Genomic DNA, 21,217 nt, shown 5'->3' on the forward strand with positions numbered 1-21,217 from the left:
GATAAGGGGAGAAAGAGGAAGAACAAACACAATCTGATGTTCTTAGTTCTCTGGCTTGATGAATGTAAAAAGTATATTACTCTTTTGCATTCCCCCATGACAAAGTTTATGATAAAGGGGAGAAAGAGGAAAAAGCACTATCCAAAATGCTTACTTCTTTGGCTTGATGAATGTAAAAAAGTATATTACTCTTTTACACTGCCCCATGACAAAGTTGATGATAAGGGGGAGTAAGAGGAGGAACAAACACAATATAATGTGCTTAAGTTCTCTGGCTTGACGAGTGTAAAAAAAATATATTAGTATTTTACATTCCCCCATGACAAAGTTTATAATCAGGGGATTAAGAGGAAGAACAAGCACAATCATTTGTAAAATATTATGTTTTAGCAGTATAACTAGGAAAGATCTCTCATTTGGGTGGGCTCACTTGCGCAGTGTAGGTTCTTGTCTCCAGCGAGAGAGGCAGGAGAGCTGTGCCGTGGCTGTTTGATGCACCATGGCGGCTATAACTCTGCGTAGAAGAGCATTCTCAGGGCTTTACGCTGCAGGATCATCTCATTTGTTTCATTCGATTTCATCCCCGGCCCGGGAATTCTTCCCAAAGGTAGTTTTTGTTCATGGGTTTTAATTTTCCTTCCTTAACTCTATAATTTTTCTGTTGTTCATCTCCTCTGTAACGCTAGATTTCTTGGTTTGGAATGCGTTATGAACTGTGTGGCTGCCGGGTTTTTGTTTTCTTTAATTGCTGCGCTTCGTTTAACTCGGTTTTTCCTCATCCTCAGGAAAAGCACGGTTGTGGGTCGAGTTCGTTCACTTTATCATCATGGCATCGTGGATTATTTCGTAGTTTTTCGGTTGATTCTTCGGCTGGAGCAACAACTGGAAGCGGGTTGTTTCCTGCGACGGCCAATGAGCCGGTTGTTTCGGTTGATTGGCTCAATCGTTTCCTCCGGAAACCAGATCTTAAGGTGAGCTCTGCTTCTCATGTTGGTGTTTGGTTTTGCTCTTAGGTTCTCTGGACAATGTGTATGTTACTGTTTTAATCATAATTGAATGTTTTTTTTTTAAGAAGAAGACCATAATTGATTTTTTAGTTGAAATAGAGGTTGGTGTTGGAGAATGATGAGAAATTGTCATCGTCATCCTCACGGATCATCACTCTCCTGCCGTTAGGATGATGATAGTGAGTCATCATTACCACCATCTTAGCGGCGATGAAAGATGAAAACAATGACGACTCATCATGGTGATTGTCATCGAGTTGTCAGACGCCAAGAGAGATTAATCAAATTTAAAAAATATAAATTATGTTCGTCATCCATTGTCATCATCCTCATCAATCGTCGTGGCCAGGAAGTATGTGGACAGTGAGACGGGTCAACCCCATTGATGCTATCATGTTGGACTCCGAGAGAGATAAATCTAATTTGGAGAAAAAATTATAATTTATGTTCATCATCCATCGTTATCATTGTTGGCAAACTTGTCATTTGTTTACAGCCAGCATAACGATGACAATGATGATAAAAAGTCATCATCGTCATCCATGGTAGCGTTCAAATGATGAGAACTATGACAACTTTTCACCATTGCCTTTATCATCATGTTGGGTGCTGAGAGAGCCAAGAGAGAGATACCACATAATTGAAAAAAATTACTTAAATTGTATTCATCAACCCGATCGTCATCATCATTGTCCTCTATTTGTAATTAAGGTGACAATGACTACTTGTTGGCATCGTCGTCATTTTTACTCTTGATGCTGAGAGATAGAAATCACATGCGGGATGAAGTGTTTCTTGAATCAATGTTAATAGATAGTTGACGGTTTTCCATTTTCCTTAAAATTCAGTGAAAATCAAACTTTGCTCCAATTATCTCAACTGGACGATTCTTCTAATTTTTCTTTCTCAATTTTCTCCTTCCAGGTATTAGATTCATCTTGGTACATGCCTAATGAGCAACGAAATCCACTGCAAGAGTTCCAGGCGAGTAAATTTTCATTCGTAATTTCTTATTTATGTCGAGCTAGATACCATGTCTATGTTACCTTATTTTATGTGCAAAGTTCATCTATTAATTTTGTTCTATTGTAACTCTTTCATATTAATTTTGTCTGTTCTCGTTGTAGGTACTTCCCAAACCTAATTGCTTATTTATTTTTTGGTCTTAGACCTGAATTTTAGTCTTTCTTTTTTGAAGGTGTCTTTTCTGATGAATACTAGCAAAGTTGTTCATTTTTTTTTGTATTGAAAAAAGGCTTCTGAGTCTTGTTGGCGGATGGCATCAGTAGTGACTATTACGACCCTAAGTAGAAATCAGGATAAAACAATATCGGATGTAGGAAAAAATTCAATAATGTAACCAAGTATGGAAATGTCATCTGAGCGCTTGACGCCGAGCTAGATCTGATATTAAGAATTCCTTGGTAAGAATTAGGATAAGCAGAAGAAATGATGAAGGTTCCTCTCTTGAATATACCAAGAAGAGCAATGTCCACAGGGTTAGTTCACCTTACACAATCACCAGAGAAGATGCAACAGACATTATCAGTGACTTGTGTCAGCCTCGCCATATTTTCTTATTTCCTCTATATGACTTTTTTTATTTAACCCCATATGTTCTCTCAAAACCAGATATGTATCCCTGTATGGCTGTAATACTTGCACCATATAAGGGGGCGACTGCAGTTCTATATAATTTGGGTCATGATGGAAACCTTGATTTAAGTTCATAATGGGAAGGGGGAAAAGAATGGGTTGAACAGAGGAGGCACAGATTGACCAGGGACCAGCAGCCTGAAGATGTAGTGAAGGGTTAACGATCATCGGAATGGGGATCTTCATAGACTAGAAGAGAACTGTTCGGTGGGGGCAGGGGTTGGACTGGAGAGGAGCTGGATGAAAATCAGGAGAGGCAATGATGGGGGTAGGGGATTGCTGGATGGTCTAGGGGATAGGACCAAGACGGAGAGGATCAAGAAGGTGAGCAAAGAGGCGGATCTTACCTTGATTATTGATTTTCCCTCCTAAAGGGCGGGCTATAAGGATTAATGGAGAAAGGAAGCAACCTAACCCAAAACACCAAACGACTAAAATGCCCCGAATGGGTTTGTATGTTGCTCTAATTATTGACTCAACTGATTGCCTGTCAATGTGTAAAGCATAAGAAATTTTCATTTAGAGAGAAAGGAGAGAGATGTCAAAGCACCTTTATACTCATTCACAGTGGCATGTAGCGGCCAGTCAACTCGTTGACCAGAGTTGGATGGTCTATGAGAGTTGTAATCTGCAGTGTACAACATGCTTGGCAAAGAAACTTTTTAATCGACCTCTAGATAGCCAAAATAGTTCTCTTTGTACAAGGATGATTTATCTTACTTTTGGTCCTTGATTAAGAAGACCATTCAAGCCTATCAAATTTGTGATTGGTAAAATCGTATTTGTTCTCTATCGTAATGTTATTGGGTTACACATTTAAATACTTGCTTCTCCGGATCCATGTAATTACTATTACTATCACTGACACATCACTTTTCCTTTTTGGTTATCATAGCAATTTGTTTTGTACCACTTCGAAGGGAAAAATGCAGTGGTACCTGAGCATACATCTCTTGAGTCTGTGTAGACATGTGATCTACTTCTCTGGTCAACTCTGATGAGACAGACAAATGTGCAGGAGATAAAAAGTATCTTTGGTGTGACCACAGTGCTTTCAAACAGTGTATGTAGGAGCTGCACCAGTTTTATCACTTTCCCCAGGACCTGGCCTTCTCAATCCAGATTTAATGGTCCCCTTAGCAGAGGGATGATTTCCACAAGATAGCTGCAGGCAAGAGCAGTGGAGAACACCTTATATAGAATTTGTAGATGAGACTCCTTGGCATGGAAACTAGCAAGAACTTCCTTCAGGGTCTAGTTTTAATCCCGATAAATGAGCTGACCCCAAAGGGACTCATACTCTGGGTTAAACCCCATGAGGAATTTACAATTTGGAATTCATAGCTGTAACTGGAATTTCTTCCATCCTTACCTTCCCACGATCTTCTTTATATCCCATAGCAATCCGATAGTCAGTCCATTCACTCGCCCCGTTGCTGATCCTAATGCTGCTCTGATACCAAGATTGATACACCTTGGTAGTATCAATGAAATAGTTCTCAGCTTTGAATTCAAGAAAACACCAGAAATGACCAAATGTAGTCTGGATTTGATTGCTAGGAAGAAATAGCTGAGAAGTAAGAACGATGAGATGTAGAGGTGGTTCCTCCTTCCTTGGAGAAGCTCCCTCCAGATAAGCAGGCCAATTCCTGCTGCTTCAGCCTTTCCGACGGGCGCAACCGTCAGTCCCCTGTTTTCAAGAAAAAACCCAATACTAACCCAATCTCCGCTTCGCTTATTTATAGTGGTTTTGTCCCCCTGCTTGGTCTGCATGGGGTTTTGTCTCCGGATCATTTATCTGCTTGGTCTGATGTTGACCGGCTCTCTGCCTACTTCTGTAGTTCTTTGAATAGGACATATCAGTATGCAGCCCATCAAAAAAAGGATCCGGAGGCAGATAAATGGTCAAGCTCAATTCCACAGTGTATTTGGTTCACAGCAGTACTCCAAAACTGATCTTTTCCCTTGGACAAGATTGGCGGCCTTAGGCACGAGGTCATAAATCAGGGTTAAATTGTTCTTCTTTTAGTTCTTATGGGCAGCCATCCAGATTTCTTTGGCAAAATCCAGAGATAAGAACTCTAAACATACACTGGGTACAATATTGTTCATTAGCCATCTGTGTAGGGTCGTTTCCATGTCCATCCGGTCATTATACTGCGCATTGTCAGGCAGTTGCTCATCTCTCTGTAAATGTTATATCTACTTATCCTTCAAGGTGAACTGGGCATACTTGCAATCCTGGAGGAGGTTCTGCTTAATGAACTGAAAGTGTGCTGGTATTCGAGGAAGAGGATAATACTAGCAATCAGGGGAGGACGCAGCAGGTGCACATAGGAACTGGGTATAACTGGTCCACTGGATGCCACTGACCCGGATAAGTCATTCCTCCCTGGGCCACACATGAGAGGTGCACAGAAGAGGCCGAGGATGGAAGTGACTATGGTGTAGTTGGAACACATGTCAACTGCCATGGGGAAGAAGACTTTGCTCCAGGGAAACTTCTGAGGTGTCGCACAGCTAAGTGGTATACACAGCCAAGGCTCTGAGGTGATCACCTCAGACATCAAAATGGCACTAGAAAATAGATGGTGCAGAGGGCCATAATAAGTGCCGTGATGCAGACAGCATTGAAAATATTGCCACAGCAAGTTCCACTTGGGGGAGATAGTGCTGAAAAGCAGGCCACGCACTGCAGGTGAAAAACAGCATCTGGAAGCAGGCTGCGACAGGGGACGCAGGTGGGAGACAGGCCCGAGAGGATCGCTGCTGCAAGCACCGCTGGCAGGGGCCATGGGCAAGAGACAAGCCTGAGCGGGTCGCCACAACATACGCGGTAGGCAAGAAATGGCAACAAGAAGTCGACAAAAATTGCATCCATGAAACAGGTTTTTAAGAGATGACATCAACTCACTATTCAATAGGGGGAGTAAAAAATTAAGTAGATCCTATTGGATCCGTTGGTAATAGCATCTCACAGTGGTGCTTTTACAACATTAGGAGAAAAGGACTTTGATTAACAAAGAATTTTTAAAATTTTTATTTTCGAAAAGGAAGAAACATGTGAAATCAATGACGCAGGCTGAGAGTAGGAATAGATGGAGATGTCCTGGAGGAAACTCACATGCCGGATGTTGGAGAAACCTGAAGAATCCATGGTTGAAGTGATATGCGTAGAGGGCAGGTGTTGCAGAAGAAAGGAGTTGAAAGTGTTATTCCCGTCGGGCATGAACTGGGGAGAGATACGAGTAGGGCAAAAAATGTATTTTATTCATCTACGGTCTTATGACAGTTTAGTCCTTGAGACAGGAAAGGTCAAGACAAGTCTGATGAGAGGGCAATGGTCTGATGTTATCTTGAGGAATGTGTAATACACAATAGTCAATTCCTACCTTTTAACAGAGAGGAAATAAGGTTGTTTTGTTTCACGTTTCTCCAAGTATTTATAGCAACTGGGAGAGGCTCTAGAGAGCAGAATCCAGACTGTAGAATGTTCAACAGTAAAGTTTCTAGAACCGTATTTGATCAGTGAGAGACGAGAGGGAGTAAAAGGATACAAGAACATGTGGTAATATATGACAATTCCCCCTTTCAAGCTGGTAAATTGAGGCTTGACATTCCAGTTTTTCATAAGAGACATTAAAGCTATGCCCACCGTCTGTTATAGCGGGCCCATAAATGTATAAATTGCCTAAAGCCTCGAAGAATTCATGATTGAAGAAGAGGCAGTAGAAGCAGGAAAGATACATGAACAATATAAAATTTCCACAGATAAAATTTTCTTCTTTTTGTTGTTCTACTCTCGTATCACCTGGAAGATAGACTTTTAGATGCAATATTTTAGTAAATATGACTTTTGGATGTTTGTGTGTCTTTACATTTTGGAAGATTTATTATGTTCACATGCAATTGTCTCTTGTTATTTTGATGGTTTAATCACTTTTTCGGGGAATATCACGTGCAGGTTGCTCACATTCCTGGTGCGCTTTTCTTTGATGTTGACGGAATATCAGACAAGAAAAGTAATGTAAGCTGCACTTGACGTTAACTCTGATGCAGTACTTAAGGTCTTGCTTTTGTAAGAGAGTTACCGCCCTCTTTTGTGTCTTTTTATCCCAGTTGCTTTGTAATAACAGTTTTTAAAGATAAAAAAGTTCAATAATTACCTGAGTTAAAGAAGATACCTGAATGAGATTCTGTCTCACTGGGATGACGAATAACATGATTTCCTGAAAAGACATTAATGCCAAAAGTTAGTTTTTGCGTGAATGGATTTTATTTATATATGTTGTCTCCTGTGTGCTAAAGGATAAAGTTGTAAGGTCGTATTTTTTTTATATATGTGAAAATATTACTGAAAATAAGTTTGTGAATTAGTTGCCACACATGCTGCCATCAGAGGAAGCTTTTGCTGCTGCTGTATCTGCTCTTGGAATCAATAACAGTGATGGAGTTGTTGTGTATGATGGAAAGGGTATCTTCAGCGCAGCTCGCGTCTGGTGGTAAGATAATCTCGGCGAGAAAATATTTTCGTGCTCAAGTATGTTACAAATAAACCAGATTCATAATTTTTTTTTCCTAATTTTTTTTTAAAACGACCTTGTACCTTGAGTTTCACATAGAGATGATGAGGGTAGGGCGGACTGGTTTGTGCAATCTAGACGCAGTTCCATGGTTTCATTATCTGTGCACTGTAATCTCACCCAAACTTCCCTAATCTTACATCTCTCTGTGTCTCGTTCTAGCTCTCTTTTATTCAAGAATAGGGGCCGGGATCAGATCAAAAATCTCGATCCGATCTCATTCTAGGGGTGTTTTTTAGAGAATTATTCCAGGGGTGTTCGATGCTCTAAATTTTGATCAGATCATGATTTAGTGTTCTTGATCCATGATTGATCCAATTTTTTCGTCCATCAATGATAGATAAATTAAGATCAATGGGTTGGATATATATCATGATCGGTTACTATCAGAAGAATAAAATAGTAATTAGAATAAGAAGAAAGACTGTCTCTTTCCTCGCCACATGTCAAGGCCTAATTGGACGGATATGCCAATTGGACTCACCGGCATTGATCTGCCCTCTTGATTGTATTTTATCGATGTGGGGGGCATGACCAGGACATTCTGATAGATCAAGGCAGATTGATCTGATCAAAATCCCATTCCCCATCCCTGGTGAAGAAGTGGAAAGAAAAAGTATCAAACCCCACAATTTTTCTTGTTAGATTTACAAACTGCAAACCTGTTTTCCTGCCTAGACAGTATGCCTTAGCCTTTCATGACTTGAAGGTAACTGGTTTGCGGAGTTCAGAAGCTGAAATACAAGTTTTAGGTTTCTTCTGACTTTTCAAACATCTAAATTCGTGGATAGAATGTGGGTGTTCTGGATGCAGTTATTTTATATATTTTATTTTTTTCATTAATGCTGCTCCTTTTTGTACTATAAAAAGGATGTTTCGGGTTTTTGGACATGACAAAGTCTGGGTGTTGGATGGCGGCCTGCCCCGCTGGCGTGCTCTGGGCTATGATGTTGAATCCAGTGCCTCTGGAGATGCAATTTTGAAAGCTAGTGATGCTAGCGAGGCCATTGAGAAAGTATATCAAGGGTTGCCAACAGTAAGTCTCTCAAAATTTGAATGTCTTCATTTCACTAAAATCATGAACCGGTTAGCAACTATGCAGAAATTTTTCACTGACAAACATATTGTCAGGATCCTCAATCCCTATCAATGGTATTTCTGTCATTTTGGTTTTGTTGTAATTCCCTTTAAATTCGTGTAGCTCTTTCCTACGAAGGGCAGACAAAAGTCTTAGTGGAATTGCATGTTGTCATTTGGTTTCTTGTATCTTCCTCTACCCTTCCAATCATCCTTGAGAGCGGTGCACTAGTGGTCTATCAATTGAGTTGATTTGATTCTACATAATTTAATTTCTTGATTTGTCCATTACCCTTCCAATCCATATTAAGTATCATTGTTCATAATAAAGTTTAAATGGCCTTCGAAAGTTGTGCATTAACCAGTTTATACTATGTTTTTTTACAGGTTGGCCCTGTAACCTTCCAAGCAAGACTACAACTTCATCTGATTTGGACCCTGGAGCAGGTTTGCATTCTCTGTTTCCTTTGTTTTACTTATAGTCTGCAATTTTGTGACGATATTTACTTCACGAAAGAACCAAAAATTCGGTGGAGCATCTGTTTTTTATGGTCATCACTTTTCTTAATTGGGAGTTTAACAACTTAATTGTTGGAGTTACCTTCTCAAATACCAATATACCGTATCTTCTCTGAATTAAGTTTTTGTATATTCAAACTGGTCGCAGACTCAAGTTGGTGGCTATCTCTTTACTGTGATTAACCGCCATGACCATTGCCTGTTCTAGTTGTCTAGTTGAAACTAATTTGTTTTTCCAAAAACATGTGTTTTTCTTACCCTTTTTTCTTCAATTTTTATTATTGATTGTAATTTTCAAGAATAAATATTTATTCCCTGGTCCAGCATCTATCACTAGTTAGCCAAATGAGAAACCCTTTGGCTATCTCATGTGTCTAGATTATGGGGTGTAAAAATCTTATAATGCAGCACTTGATTCATTTCGTCTCGTTTTTTTTTGCCATATATGCTTAATAATTCATGTGGCAATTGAACGATGCATGATCTTCATCATTTTGAGTCTGGAATATTTTGAGACCAAAACTTGGCCTCTTAATCATATTTCTGAATTTCAGTGTGGGCATGATTTATTTTCATTGATCTTATTTTTATATTTTAATTCGTTATGACACGATCCAAAGAAACTTCAGTTGGCTAGACTAAAATGTATTGATGTTTTCCCTCTCTGCTTCCTTTAAATCATACAAGATTCGGAAAAATATCGAGGAGCAACGGTACCAACATATAGATGCTCGGTCGAAATCAAGGTTTGTAAATCAAACTATCAATTTTATTTTTTTTTGTTTACCTGTACAATGTACTTTGCAGATGATCGTCTATTCTTTACTTCATAACCTGCAAAAAAATATTAAAAATACCTTCTATAATCTCAAGATATCTCATCTTTCCGATATATCAAGTTTTGGTCGTCACATTAGAAAACCAACTAACCAAAATTGAATTGTAACTTCCTGTTCTGTCCTCCAACGAGGAGGGTTACATATTTAAAGGGAAATGCAAAGACGAGAAATAGATAGTGACAATATGGACCCGTGTCCCTTTCCTCTGTTTATGTCCTCGCCTCCTACATTCATATACTCGTATCGGTATCTTATCAGTAACTTCTGGATCGTTATTTTCACACATCTTTTTTGTTTTTCTCGCAGATTCGACGGTGAAGCTCCGGAACCTCGCAAGGGATTGAGGTCTGGACATGTCCCCGGAAGCAAATGCATTCCATTTGGCCAGGTATCAATTGAAATTCTTCCAAATAAACCTTAATGTTAGAAGAAAAAAACTTTAGCTAGATTTTTTGGATTGTCCCTAGGGTTCAAATTATGTTTGTCAGACAACAGGGTTGAAATGTCAATTCTTACTTTATTAGGGATTTTAAACGTTTACATCCTTAAATGGCACTCCTTACTTTTGTTAGACGGCAGGGTTTCGCTAATGTAAAAGTGCATCTCCATCTATCCATGTATCCATGTAAAGAGAAGGGAGAACCAAGTAAAATCTAAGCTATTTTAGTAAAAATTTCAAGTATTATTTTTGAGCTTCCAGGGCAGCAGGCTCCTCCCATCAGCCTGCCTCCTCTATCTCCTCTGATCATCCAAAAGTCATTAACATCATTCAGACGGTTGACGTTGTTAGTTGGCCGTCAACTTGGTAAAATTCTACCTAAAACTCATGAACCCCTTCAACATCCATTGGCCTTGATGATGATGATGATGATGATGATGATGATGATGATGGGATTTACTGAAACCTTATTTAAGTCAGCACAGTTGAAACTGACAATGACGGGGTATCACAGACCGTTGACACCATCTGTCAGCCATAATCTTAGTTAAATTCAACTAAAAAAAAGTTGACCGTCTCGGCATTGTTGTCAGTGTCAATGTCAACCGGCACAGTTGGCGAAATGATGCTGTTGATACCAATCGACGTTGTTGACATCATCGTCAGGCGTCAGTGTCATCTGGATGGACTGAACTCTCCGCCTTTACTTCAAATATTGTATGGAGGTCTGCGTCTCCGTGATCGTCGCCTCTAATCTGCTTCAGCAACACAGGTTCTGGATGCCTCTCAATGCCTCCTGCCCGCAAGCGAGCTTCGGAAGAGATTTGAGCAGGAAGGTGAGTAAAACCATGAGATTTGAGCAGCTGAATCGCCTTTCTCGTACTTAGAATCATTATCTCTATTTTGATTTTGCAGGGATCTCGCTGGACCGGCCCATCGTCACCTCGTGTGGTACCGGGGTAACCGCCTGTGTCGTGGCCTTGGTGAGTTTTCTATCAAGGGTACCTTCTACTTTATCCTGCTCAAATCTGATGTACTTCCAGTAAGTAATACCATGAATCCTCCTAATATAGTTTTTTCAGGTGGGTAATCAGTTTAGTCATTCCTGGAGAATTTTCTGAGAGTTTTGAGAATGTCAAGAAATATCCTAATATATCTCTTGATCCTTCTAGATCCTTCTTATGAATTAAACTAATATTTTGAGACTTCCAGTTTCCGGCGCTTCGTCCCATCAGGGTTCGGCCTCAATGATGTTAATGACAGATTATCATCATCGCCATCCAGTTTCCAAGGGATATCATCATCAGCATCAACCATCGGTTGATGATGAATCATCATTGTCATCATCATCCAGTTTGCATGAGCCATCATCATGATTGTTGTCCATCTGTTATCATGCTAAGATAGAGAATTTCATCATGTTGTCATTGTCATCGTCGTCATCATGGATGATAATGATGAAAAAATGTAGGTGTGACCATGACAAGTTCATCATCGTCTGCCAACCCTGCTATTAGCATTCTTTTAAGTATTAGCATGACAAGGGATGGCAAAATTCCCTGCAATGTAATATAAATATCAGATGATTCCATGCGAGTGCCATCATTACATTCTCGTTTAAGAAACACGTCAATAACTGGAATTTCACTCTGGAAAGAAACAAAAGATCATGGACATCTATCCAACTATCACTTTTACAAAAACTTAATCCAGGGACAAAATAAACCATGGCAGGTGAACAATTCCAGGATTCATACATAATCCTGGGGAAATGCTTTTAATTTATTTTTGAGGTTTTGCAGGGCCTTCACCGACTCGGCAAGGTAGACGTTCCCGTGTACGATGGATCATGGACAGAGTGGGGCTCAAAGTCCGACACGCCTATCGCAACTGCTTGAGCTCAGTCGCAATTCCATGCATCTTTGGTGATAAATAGTAAGGCAGGTAAGATGCCAGCGAGATAAGATGAATGTAAGTAAACTTATGCTATGTTTATATGATTCGGTCAGCTTTCATTCTGTTCCAGTTCATTTCTTCACGTCTGGAAGTAGTAGATACGCCTGGACAGACGTTCAAGAACTTAGGCAGCCCTGCAAATTAGCCAGTCTCCTGTGCTGCTAGCAACATAATACGACCCCTCTTGTATCTTAACCCCACTAAGGACGTTTCTGTCTTTTCCATCTTTTATTCCCATCTCTCGGGTGCCCTTTCAAAGATGTGGATCTCCTTTAGGTTACGATGACCCACCTACGATGCCTTCCCTGTTGGTTGCCGTCCCCTTTGCTAACAACCACTCTGCCAACCTTCTTTGTCTTCGTCAATAACAATGAAAATTTACTTCTTTCAAAAAAAAAAACCAATGAAAATTTACTCAAACCCATTCGGCTCACTTACTCTCTAGCTTTGGGGTTTCCCTCTCAGCGACATCCATCCCGCCGGACCATACCTCTCTCATCCTCGTTCAAAACACGAACCACATCAGTTCTTGACATAACATCGCGTTAGGGTTGGAGATAATTTACTCGTCGTCATTGTCATCATCATTGTCATCTACACAGTCCCCGCAATTGTCACTCGTCCATGGCCAGGATGACAATGATTCGTGATTGTCATTGTCATTCTAGCCCCAGATAAACGAGGAAGATACAAGGAGTCGTCTTCTATGATAATATATTATATTGCTCAGCTTTCACCAGAGTTCTTTATTCGCATGAGATATTGAGGCTGCCACATCAATACCATCTCTGTTCTATCAAAGAAAATGCCACAACCATATGTATGCATCTGCCATGATCATCCTTTCAATGGTGCTGAATAACTTTGGTTGTGATGTGTAAACGTACTGAAACCATGGACTGAAGTCGAAATAAAAGTAAAATCTTACCAATTTTTTTGGGGCTCGGAAAGAAAAATATTTGCAATAGAACTAAAAAAATGCCGAAAGTGAATCTGATGACAATAGAACTAAAAAAATGCCGCAATCGTCTTCATTTTCTAATGTACGTGAATTTTGATGCTTCGTATTCTTCTGTTCATTTCCCCCATGTCATATAATTGCTACGCCACAGATAATTCAGCAAAGTTGCATGCATGGAATCATCATGAATTTGTTTTAATAAACAGGGAAATAATGGGATTTCTGAGGCTGAAAGTGTAAGTATAGGGAAATAAGTAAATTTTAAAGCAATTTAAAATTTTAACAGTCTTTACATCAATTTCTGGGAAAAGTACCCTGGGCCGAGGCTGCAGAGAGAATAAAATCCATGTTATCAATCTGCCCTTGTATTGTTTTTAACATGGAATTCAGTGCAAAAACTCTCTTCCGAATCCCTGAAATTTTCGCAGCATGCTGCATAATAAAAGGCACGGGTGCATCTTCCAGGAGCTTGTCAAGTTCTGCACCAGAATGTCAGGAACAACTAGTTATAAATCCATCTCATCTCAACATGATTCTTTAAAATAATAAAATAATATTGATGTGAGCGATGCATAACGGCAGAAATCGGTTCTCAAACCGAAGAAAAAAGAGAAAAAACACTGCATTTTTATCTCATGTAAGTTAAAAATCTTTTACATATCACATTTCAGCTTGAATCTAAAAGATACCGTAACTATCTTGATCTGATTTACCCATCGGAATAACGATTGATTCACACGAAAAATTTATTAAAAGCAAAACATAGAAGGTAATTTTTTAGGCAAGAGTGAATCTTCGAGAAACAAATCATTATCCGAAAATATTACACACCAAGAACAGTCGTAACTTCAGAGTTAAACTTGAGTATATAAATCATTGCAGTAATCTAGAAGTAACCATTGTATATCTGAAATATTACAGTGACCGGTCCCAAAACACAAGGGCAAAATAACCATTGTATATCTGAAATATTAACTCTGGCGCTGAAATCATGACTTGAAACGTGCACTCGAGTCTTCTAAGTAATTCAGTAATCTTCAAGTGGTCTAACCGTGATAAAGGCGATTGATTCTCAGATGGCAAAAAAATAAGGAACTGTTCTAGACATTTCAACTTTTTCCCCGCCGTAGAAAATACACTCCATATAGAACAAGGATTCATGAAATGAAATGTCAGCATGAGAATTCAAAGTAAAGCAATTGTCTAGAAGTGATAATCATGCTAGCGGCGATAAATCTTAAATACTAACTTAGGCGATGAAATCATGACTTGAAAATTCAGATGTACTCACGAACATCCTAAGTAATTCAATAATCTTGCAGCGGTTTATCCATGAAAACGGCGATTGATTCTTAAAGCGCAAAAAAATGAGGAATAATCAAAATAATTGACAGAAATAGGCGATATGATAGCTGTTTCTCGGTTTCCTGATTTCCTTGGAGAGAATAAAGAAAATCGGAAGATTTACCACCGGCGAGGCGATCGAGGGACTGAGCGAGCGATTCTTGGCCGTCGGATACGGCCTTAGCCTTGTTCTCGTAGCATTGGAGGGCTCCTCCGAGCACGGAGGCTATGGCTTTTGCCGGACTATTGGAGGTTTCACTGGCGATGATGGCTTCTGCCGGCCGATCCGCAGGCGCTTGCTCTGCCATTGGACATGGATGAAGAGAGAAAAACTGTGGTTGAGGGTTGCTTTGCAGTTTATAGAGCTCTCTCTCTCTCTCTCTCTCTCTCTCTCTCTCTCTCTCTCTCTCTCTCTCTCTCTCTCTCTCTCTCTCTCTCGCTCTCTCTCTCTCTCTCTCTCTCTCTCTCTCTCTCTCTCTCTCTTTTCTTTTTTTTTCTTCCTTTTCTCTCTCTCTCTCTCTCTCTCTCTCTCTCTCTCTCTCTCTCTCTCTCTCTCTCTCTCTCTCTCTCTCTCTCTCTCTCTCTCTCTCTCTCTTCTCTTTATTATTCTGTCTCTCCTCTTTTTATTCTCTCTTCTCTCTCTATTCTCTCTCTTTCTACTCTCTCTATTCTCTCTTTCTCTTTCTATTCCCTTCTCTTTCTATTCCCTCTTTATTATCTCTCTTCTCTTTCTATTCCCTATCTATTCTCTCTCTTCTCATTCTATTCTCTCTCTTCTCTCTTTCTATACTCTCTCTTCTATCTCTCTCTATTCTCTCTCTTTCTCTTTCTATTGTCTCTTTCTCTTTCTCTCTCTATTATCTCTCTTCTCTCTCTGTTCTCTCTTCTCTTTCCATTATCTCTCTTCTCTTTCTGTTCTCTCTCTTCTCTTTCCATTATCTCTCTTCTCTTTCTGTTATTTCTTCTCTTTCCTTTCTCTCTCTTCTCTTTCTATTCTCTCTCTTCTCTTTATTCTCTTTCTACTCTCGCCATTCTCTCTCTCTTCTCCCTCTATTATCTTTCTATTCTCTCCCTTTTCTCTCTCAATTCTCTCCCTCTTCTCTCTCTTTACTCTCTTTTCTCTTCTCCCTCTCTCTGTCTCTCTCTTTGTCTATTTCTATTTTATATCTCTATATGCCTATCTATGTGTATCTGTATACATATCTCTCTTGCTCTTTCTATATATGTATCTCTCTCCACATAAATCTATTAAATATATATGTATCTCTCTCTACATGTATCTATTTATACTTATCACCAATCATTTAAAAACAAGCTAGCCAAAGATACACAAAAGATTAATTATCTTTAAAACCAGGCAATATATTCTCCATAACTTTAGGTGGGGCCAGAAAAATATGTATATAAAGCAAGGGAGTATATGATGATTCATTCTCCGATCCATCCCTAACCGTCATCGGTCATACGTCCTACCCTCAGAACTTGCGTGTGGCGATCACAATCGATTAATGGCGACACATGGACAAAACGCAAAAGTAAAATAAAAATTAGAAGCAGTGTTTGTATCAATCCATGGAGCCTCAATTAATGTGTATTCGAAGGAAACAAATAGGTGAATGATTAGAGTGTTGAGGTTGTTGAATGAGAGGTAAATCTGGCTTTGACATAGCTTGTAGAATAAATCTTTATTTTGAATAAAATAAGCGCAATTTTGTACCCCCATGGCTCCGTTTCTTATTCGCTCCACACCTAAAGTCATGCTTTCTAGAACTTTCCCTTAATGTTAAATCATGAAACCTTCAGCCCTCCCGATCCATGGCTCTGAAATCACTGTTCTATGTCACTTGAATTTGGACGGCATAAAGTCAAGTACATTTCAAAGAAGAGTCTGAGAAGTGGACTTTTGAGTTTGGGGTAGGGATGGGAAGTTGATGGCGTGGCACCGTCCGACACCGCAGGGTCGTCACGCAAGGAGCCAGCACCGTCATCGAGCCCGCCACCAACACGTGTCCAGCCGACACGACGAGCCGCAGCATTGACGCGCAACCCCGGGTTCAGATATTCGGCGTGAAGACACGCCACCTTCGGAGCATTTGACTTACTCGTTTCTTACTTTCCCTTCGTCACTTTTCGTCTTTATCATTTCGTCGTTGTAGTGAGGGGAAGAACCCATATAAGGATATCTTCCCCTCCCATCTACCTTAGTGGGCCTTACAAGCCCTTTTATTTTCTTTCCTTTTCTTTCTCCCTTTGTCGTTTAAGGGGGCCCATATTTCATCCTTCCTATATAAGGGAGGGGTGGGCCCCCCCCCCAAAAGACACTCTTGATTTTCATTGCAATATTATAACGTTTTTGGAATTCCAAGAGTCATGTTCATGAGAGGGAGAAGAAGAAAAAAGAAGAAGAAGGAAGGGGAAGGAGAAGAGAAGGAAAGAGGAGGAGAGAGCAGGCCGCCGAGACTGTTCTTCCCCGCCAGAGCGCCGCCGCACCGCCGCTCGTTGCCCGAGCGCGCCGCCGTCCGCCGCTGTCACCATTGCCGCCGCCCGTAGTCCGCCGCCGGCGCCGGCGCCGTCAGCAGCTGATCCCGCCGCCACCAGCAGCTGCTCTCGCCGCCGTCCGCCACTTCCCTCGCCGCCGCCTCCGCCGTTTCGGCTTCTCCACCGCGCCCGAGCTCGACGCCGCGCCTCGCGCTGTTGTGCGCCGTGGTGCCATCCCTGTGACGCCGAGCCGCGCTGCGCCACAACACCTCGGCACTCCACACCGTGTCCGGCGCGTCGGGCCGCGTCCAGTGCTCCGCGCCGCACCAAGCGCCCAACGCCCTGCACCCCGCGCCACACCTTACGCTCGGCGCGTCGCGCTGTGCCCAACGGGTCGTGCCGCCCCGCTGCTCCGCGCCACACCACGCGCCTTGCGTCGCGCCGGCGCCGCGCCCGCTCGTCGCTCGCCCACTCAACGCTCGCCCGTTCTTCGCCCTGCGCCTGGCACTGCACTCTGCTGCGCCCAGCCTGCTGTGCACCGAGCCGGCACTCCCGGTCAACACGCTTCCGCCCACACCTCCAATCTGCCTGCACCGCCACTCCACTGCCCCTTCAGCCCAGGCGCCGCGCCCTCGACGTTGCTGATCTCTGGCTCCAAAGTGTTACGATATAACCGTCGCAGAACGCGTGAAGGTACCCTTCCTTACTGCTCTTTACGTCTCTTAGTTTCTTCAGTATACTTTCGATTTGCCTCCTCCACGCTCGGGTTAGATGTAGGTGAGCGTGAGACAGGTTGTGAAAACGACGACGACTTCAACGAGAGTATTACCTGGCTGGTACGAGTCGGGCAAGCCCGACGAGTGTGAGCATACTAGGGGGATATTCCCGTTCGGCGACGTACTCGCCCTCGACCCGCTCGGGCGACGCTCGGGAGGTCCGTTTGACCTCACCAATAGCGATCCCATCAATCTCTGGAATGGCAGCACTGCATCTCGGCACTCGCACGTACTACACGTAGGATTTCTCGCATTCACGTCATCATTTATACCTGTCCATTTGCATTCTTGGACGACGCAGATCGTCGTTGTCCGTTCAAGATCCTGACTCGATACCGAGCCACTACCCTCGGTGTCGACCGAAAGACGTCTTGACGACGTCCGGCATCAGAAGTTCGTTGTTCGACAATGAACAAACAGGTGAGTGGTTAATGCACAACTTCCGAAGGCCATTAAAATAATAATATCCAATATTGTTATCCGTTTCGATATCGTCATCCGTCTCTAGGAACTGATGAGGATATCGGATCGCGGAGTTGGATATCAGATATTTCGATATCCAACAAATTAATCATTGTAAAAATAGGTTGTTCCTTGAAACTTGTAAGTTAGAAGTTGGAACATGGAAGCTGTCATCGGTCAATGGGTCGAAGAGGAAATTGTCAGTCCACAGGTTAGAAACTTAGAGAAAATCCTTTGGTCGGCAGGTAACAAGAGAAAGTGTCAGTCCACGGGTTAAGAGTAGAGAGATAAAGATAAAATATTTAATATATTATTACCTCATATCATATATACTCTTCAAAAAAAATCTATATGGGATAAAGTTTGGAGTTTAAAATTACATCTATATATTCGGATATTGGATTCCGGTACCCAGTATCCGAGATCCGTCTTGTCCCTAGCCTAGTCTATATCCATCCCGATATTCATTATAGATAGGAATTTCAATATCCGTTCAATATCCGATATCCGGTATCAGAAACGAATCATTGGCGCCAATGTGTTGTAATTAAAAAACAAAATTTACCTTTTCTGCCAAGCCTTTGCGAACAGTTTGTCCGTTTGTGAATCATTTGCGAAGATTGTTTGTTAGAGATTTTCAACTTGTGTGTGTTCCTGTTCGTTCGCACGTTAGTGAACAAACTTAATTTTTTCCCATTCCCTAGTTTGGGGGGGTCTGATTATTAATTTTTGAGACTAAATGGTTTGCATTGGCATTAAATGAGTTTAGTATTTGCTTTTGAAACATTGGAGAATGAATAAAAAGGGTTAATACTCAGGCTTTGCCCGTCCCGATACCGGTATCGGATGCCGGTATCGGGACGGATGCTGCACCGGATATCGGATACCGGATATCGGATATCGATTGCTACAGTGCTGATATCCGATACATGTATCTGTCCCGATATCGGCATCCATTTCCGTCTCAGGGGGACAGATGGCGGTACCGGATATCGGATGTGGATATCGAAAACCGATATCCACATCTGATTTTGACCTACCTTTTATCAGGCCAGCCATGTAATTTTCGATTCAATATTTTGAATCGAAATTACACGGTCAGACCGCGGACGAGGGGGCGATTCAATACATTTTTTATTCTTAACCTCTTTTCTCCCATTCCCCCACCAAGCTTGGTCATGTTCTAAATCGGAAAAATGAATTCAACGGGAAGTTTATGCTTGATAATTGATATAGAGTTTTATGTGCCCTCGTTAATTTCGTTTCAAGAAAGAAATCTAAATCCTGTCCAATTCGAAATATCTAAATCCTGTCATTTGAGTCGGGGCGAGAAGAAAATCTATCAATTCTCCTCATTTCAACCTCTCTTTCTTTTTCTTCATTTCTCTCTCGCATATATCTCTATAAGTCTCTCTATCTTCTTTTCCAAAAAAAATTTATCATGCTCTCTTTTCTATCACTCTATCTGCGGATTAAAAAAATTTCAGTCTACTTCTCCACTTCTCCCTCTCTATTCTTCTCTCCTGTCTCGTACCTTCTGATTCTATAATTCTCTATTCTCTCCCTCGAATTCTACATTCTGAATGTCTGATTCTATCTCTCTCTCTCTCTCATTCTATCTCACCCTCTGCTGTTTTTTTTCCACTCTCCTTCTATCTCCCCCCCCCCTCTTTCTCTGCCACGCTCTAAAACCCTCCACCTCTCCCTCTCCCCTCTCTTCTCTTCCTCTTCCCTCTCTTCTCTCCCTCTCATACATTCTGATTATATAATTCTCTTCTCTTCTCCTCCCTTTTTCCACTTTTCTTCTCCTTCTTCATTTTCTTCTTCTCTTATCCTCCTTTTTCTTCTACTCTTCTCCTCCTCCATTTTCCTCTTCTCTTCTTCTCCTCCTTTTTCTTCATCTCTTCTCCTCCTCCATTTTCCTCTTCTCTTCTGTCCTTTTTCTTCATCTCTTCTCCTCCCTTTTTCCTCTTCTCTTCTCCATCATCATTTTCTTCTCCTCTTCTCCTCTTCTCCTCTTCTCCTCTTCTCCTCTTCTCTTCTCCTCCTTTTTCTTCTTCTCTTCTCCTCCTTTTTCTTCATCTCTTCTCCTCCATTTTCCTCTTCTCTTCTCTCCTTTTTCTTCATCTCTTCTCCTCCATTTTCCTCTTCTCTTCTCTCCTTTTTCTTCATCTCTTCTCCTCCCTTTTTCCTCTTATCTTCTTCATCTTCATTTTCTTCTCCTCTTCTCCTCCTTTATTTTCCTCTTCTCTTCTCCTCCTTTTTCTTCTTCTCTTCTCCTCCCTTTTTCCTCTTACCTTCTCCTTTCTTCCTCTTCTCTTCTCCTCCTTTTTCCTCTTCTCTTCTTCTCGTTTTTGTTCTTCTCTTCTCTCCTTCCTTTTTCTTCTTCTCTTCTCCTTCTCCTTTTGTTCTTCTCTTATCCTCCGTTTTTCCTATTCTCTTCTCCTCCCTTTTTCCTCTTCTATTCTCCTCCTTCATTTTCCTATTCTCGTCTCCTCCCTTTTTCCTCTTCTGTTCTCCTTCTTCATTTTACTATTCTCGTCTCCTCCCTTTTTTCTCTTATGTTCTCCTCCATTTTCCGATTCTCTTCTCCTCCTCCTTTTTCTTCTTCTTTTCTCCTCAATTTTTACTCTTATCTTCGTCTTTTTTCCTCGATTTTCTCCTTCTGTTCTCCTTTTCCTCCTCCTCTTCTCCTCCTTTTTTCCCCTTCTGTTCTGCCTTCATTTTCCTATTCTCTTCTCCTTCTTTTTCTTATTCTCCTATCCTTCTTTTTCTTCTTGTCTTCTCCTGCTTTTTCTTCTGCGCTTCTCCTCTTTCATTTTCCTATTCTCTTATCCTTTATCTTCTTCTCTTTGCCTCCTCTTTTTTTCCTCGTCTCTTCTTCTCCTTTTCTTATTCTCTTCTCCTCTTTTCTCTTCTTGTCTTCTCCTCCTTTTTCTTCTTCTCTTCTCCTCTTTTATTTTGTTCTCTTGTCCTCCCTTTTTCCTCTTCTGTTCTTCTCCTGCATTCTCTTCTTCTCTTCTCCTCCTTTTTCTTCTTCTCTTCTCCTCCTCCTTTTTCTCTTCTCCTCTAATCCTTTTTTTCCTTTTTCTCCTCCCCTCTTTTTTCATCTTCTCTCCT

The 21,217-nt window shown here is 41.2% G+C and overlaps 1 protein-coding gene across 3 annotated transcripts; it reads left to right on the top strand.

Annotated features, from left to right (window-relative positions):
- The first annotated feature begins 408 nt into the window (after positions 1–408).
- LOC144708473 (thiosulfate/3-mercaptopyruvate sulfurtransferase 2-like) lies at positions 409–12,381 on the top strand. 3 transcript variants are annotated; one of them, XM_078581832.1, is made up of 13 exons: positions 409–607; positions 786–971; positions 1,932–1,991; positions 6,628–6,690; positions 7,041–7,165; positions 8,117–8,282; positions 8,711–8,770; positions 9,530–9,588; positions 9,988–10,069; positions 10,893–10,956; positions 11,036–11,103; positions 11,923–12,064; positions 12,130–12,381. In XM_078581832.1, the coding sequence occupies exons 1-12, from the start codon at positions 500–502 to the stop codon at positions 12,016–12,018; spliced, it is 1,137 nt and encodes a 378-aa protein (XP_078437958.1). In that variant the 5' UTR covers positions 409–499; the 3' UTR covers positions 12,019–12,064; positions 12,130–12,381. The 3 variants fall into 3 exon arrangements, with proteins under 3 accessions (XP_078437958.1, XP_078437957.1, XP_078437956.1); XM_078581831.1 differs by having other exon boundaries at positions 12,147–12,381; XM_078581830.1 differs by having other exon boundaries at positions 11,923–12,145.
- The last annotated feature ends 8,836 nt before the right edge of the window (positions 12,382–21,217 follow it).

Source organism: Wolffia australiana, chromosome 10 (genome assembly GCF_029677425.1).
Source record: "Wolffia australiana isolate 7733 chromosome 10, ASM2967742v1".
Taxonomy (NCBI): Eukaryota; Viridiplantae; Streptophyta; class Magnoliopsida; order Alismatales; family Araceae; genus Wolffia; species Wolffia australiana.

Excerpts from the sequence above, each read along its gene's own strand:
- LOC144708473 (XM_078581832.1), top strand. The coding sequence starts at position 500 with ATGGCGGCTATAACTCTGCGTAGAAGAGCATTCTCAGGGCTTTACGCT. Across the intron at positions 7,166-8,116 it reads AGCGCAGCTCGCGTCTGGTG|GATGTTTCGGGTTTTTGGAC; the intron begins GTAAGATAATCT and ends TACTATAAAAAG. Across the intron at positions 10,957-11,035 it reads GAAGAGATTTGAGCAGGAAG|GGATCTCGCTGGACCGGCCC; the intron begins GTGAGTAAAACC and ends TTGATTTTGCAG.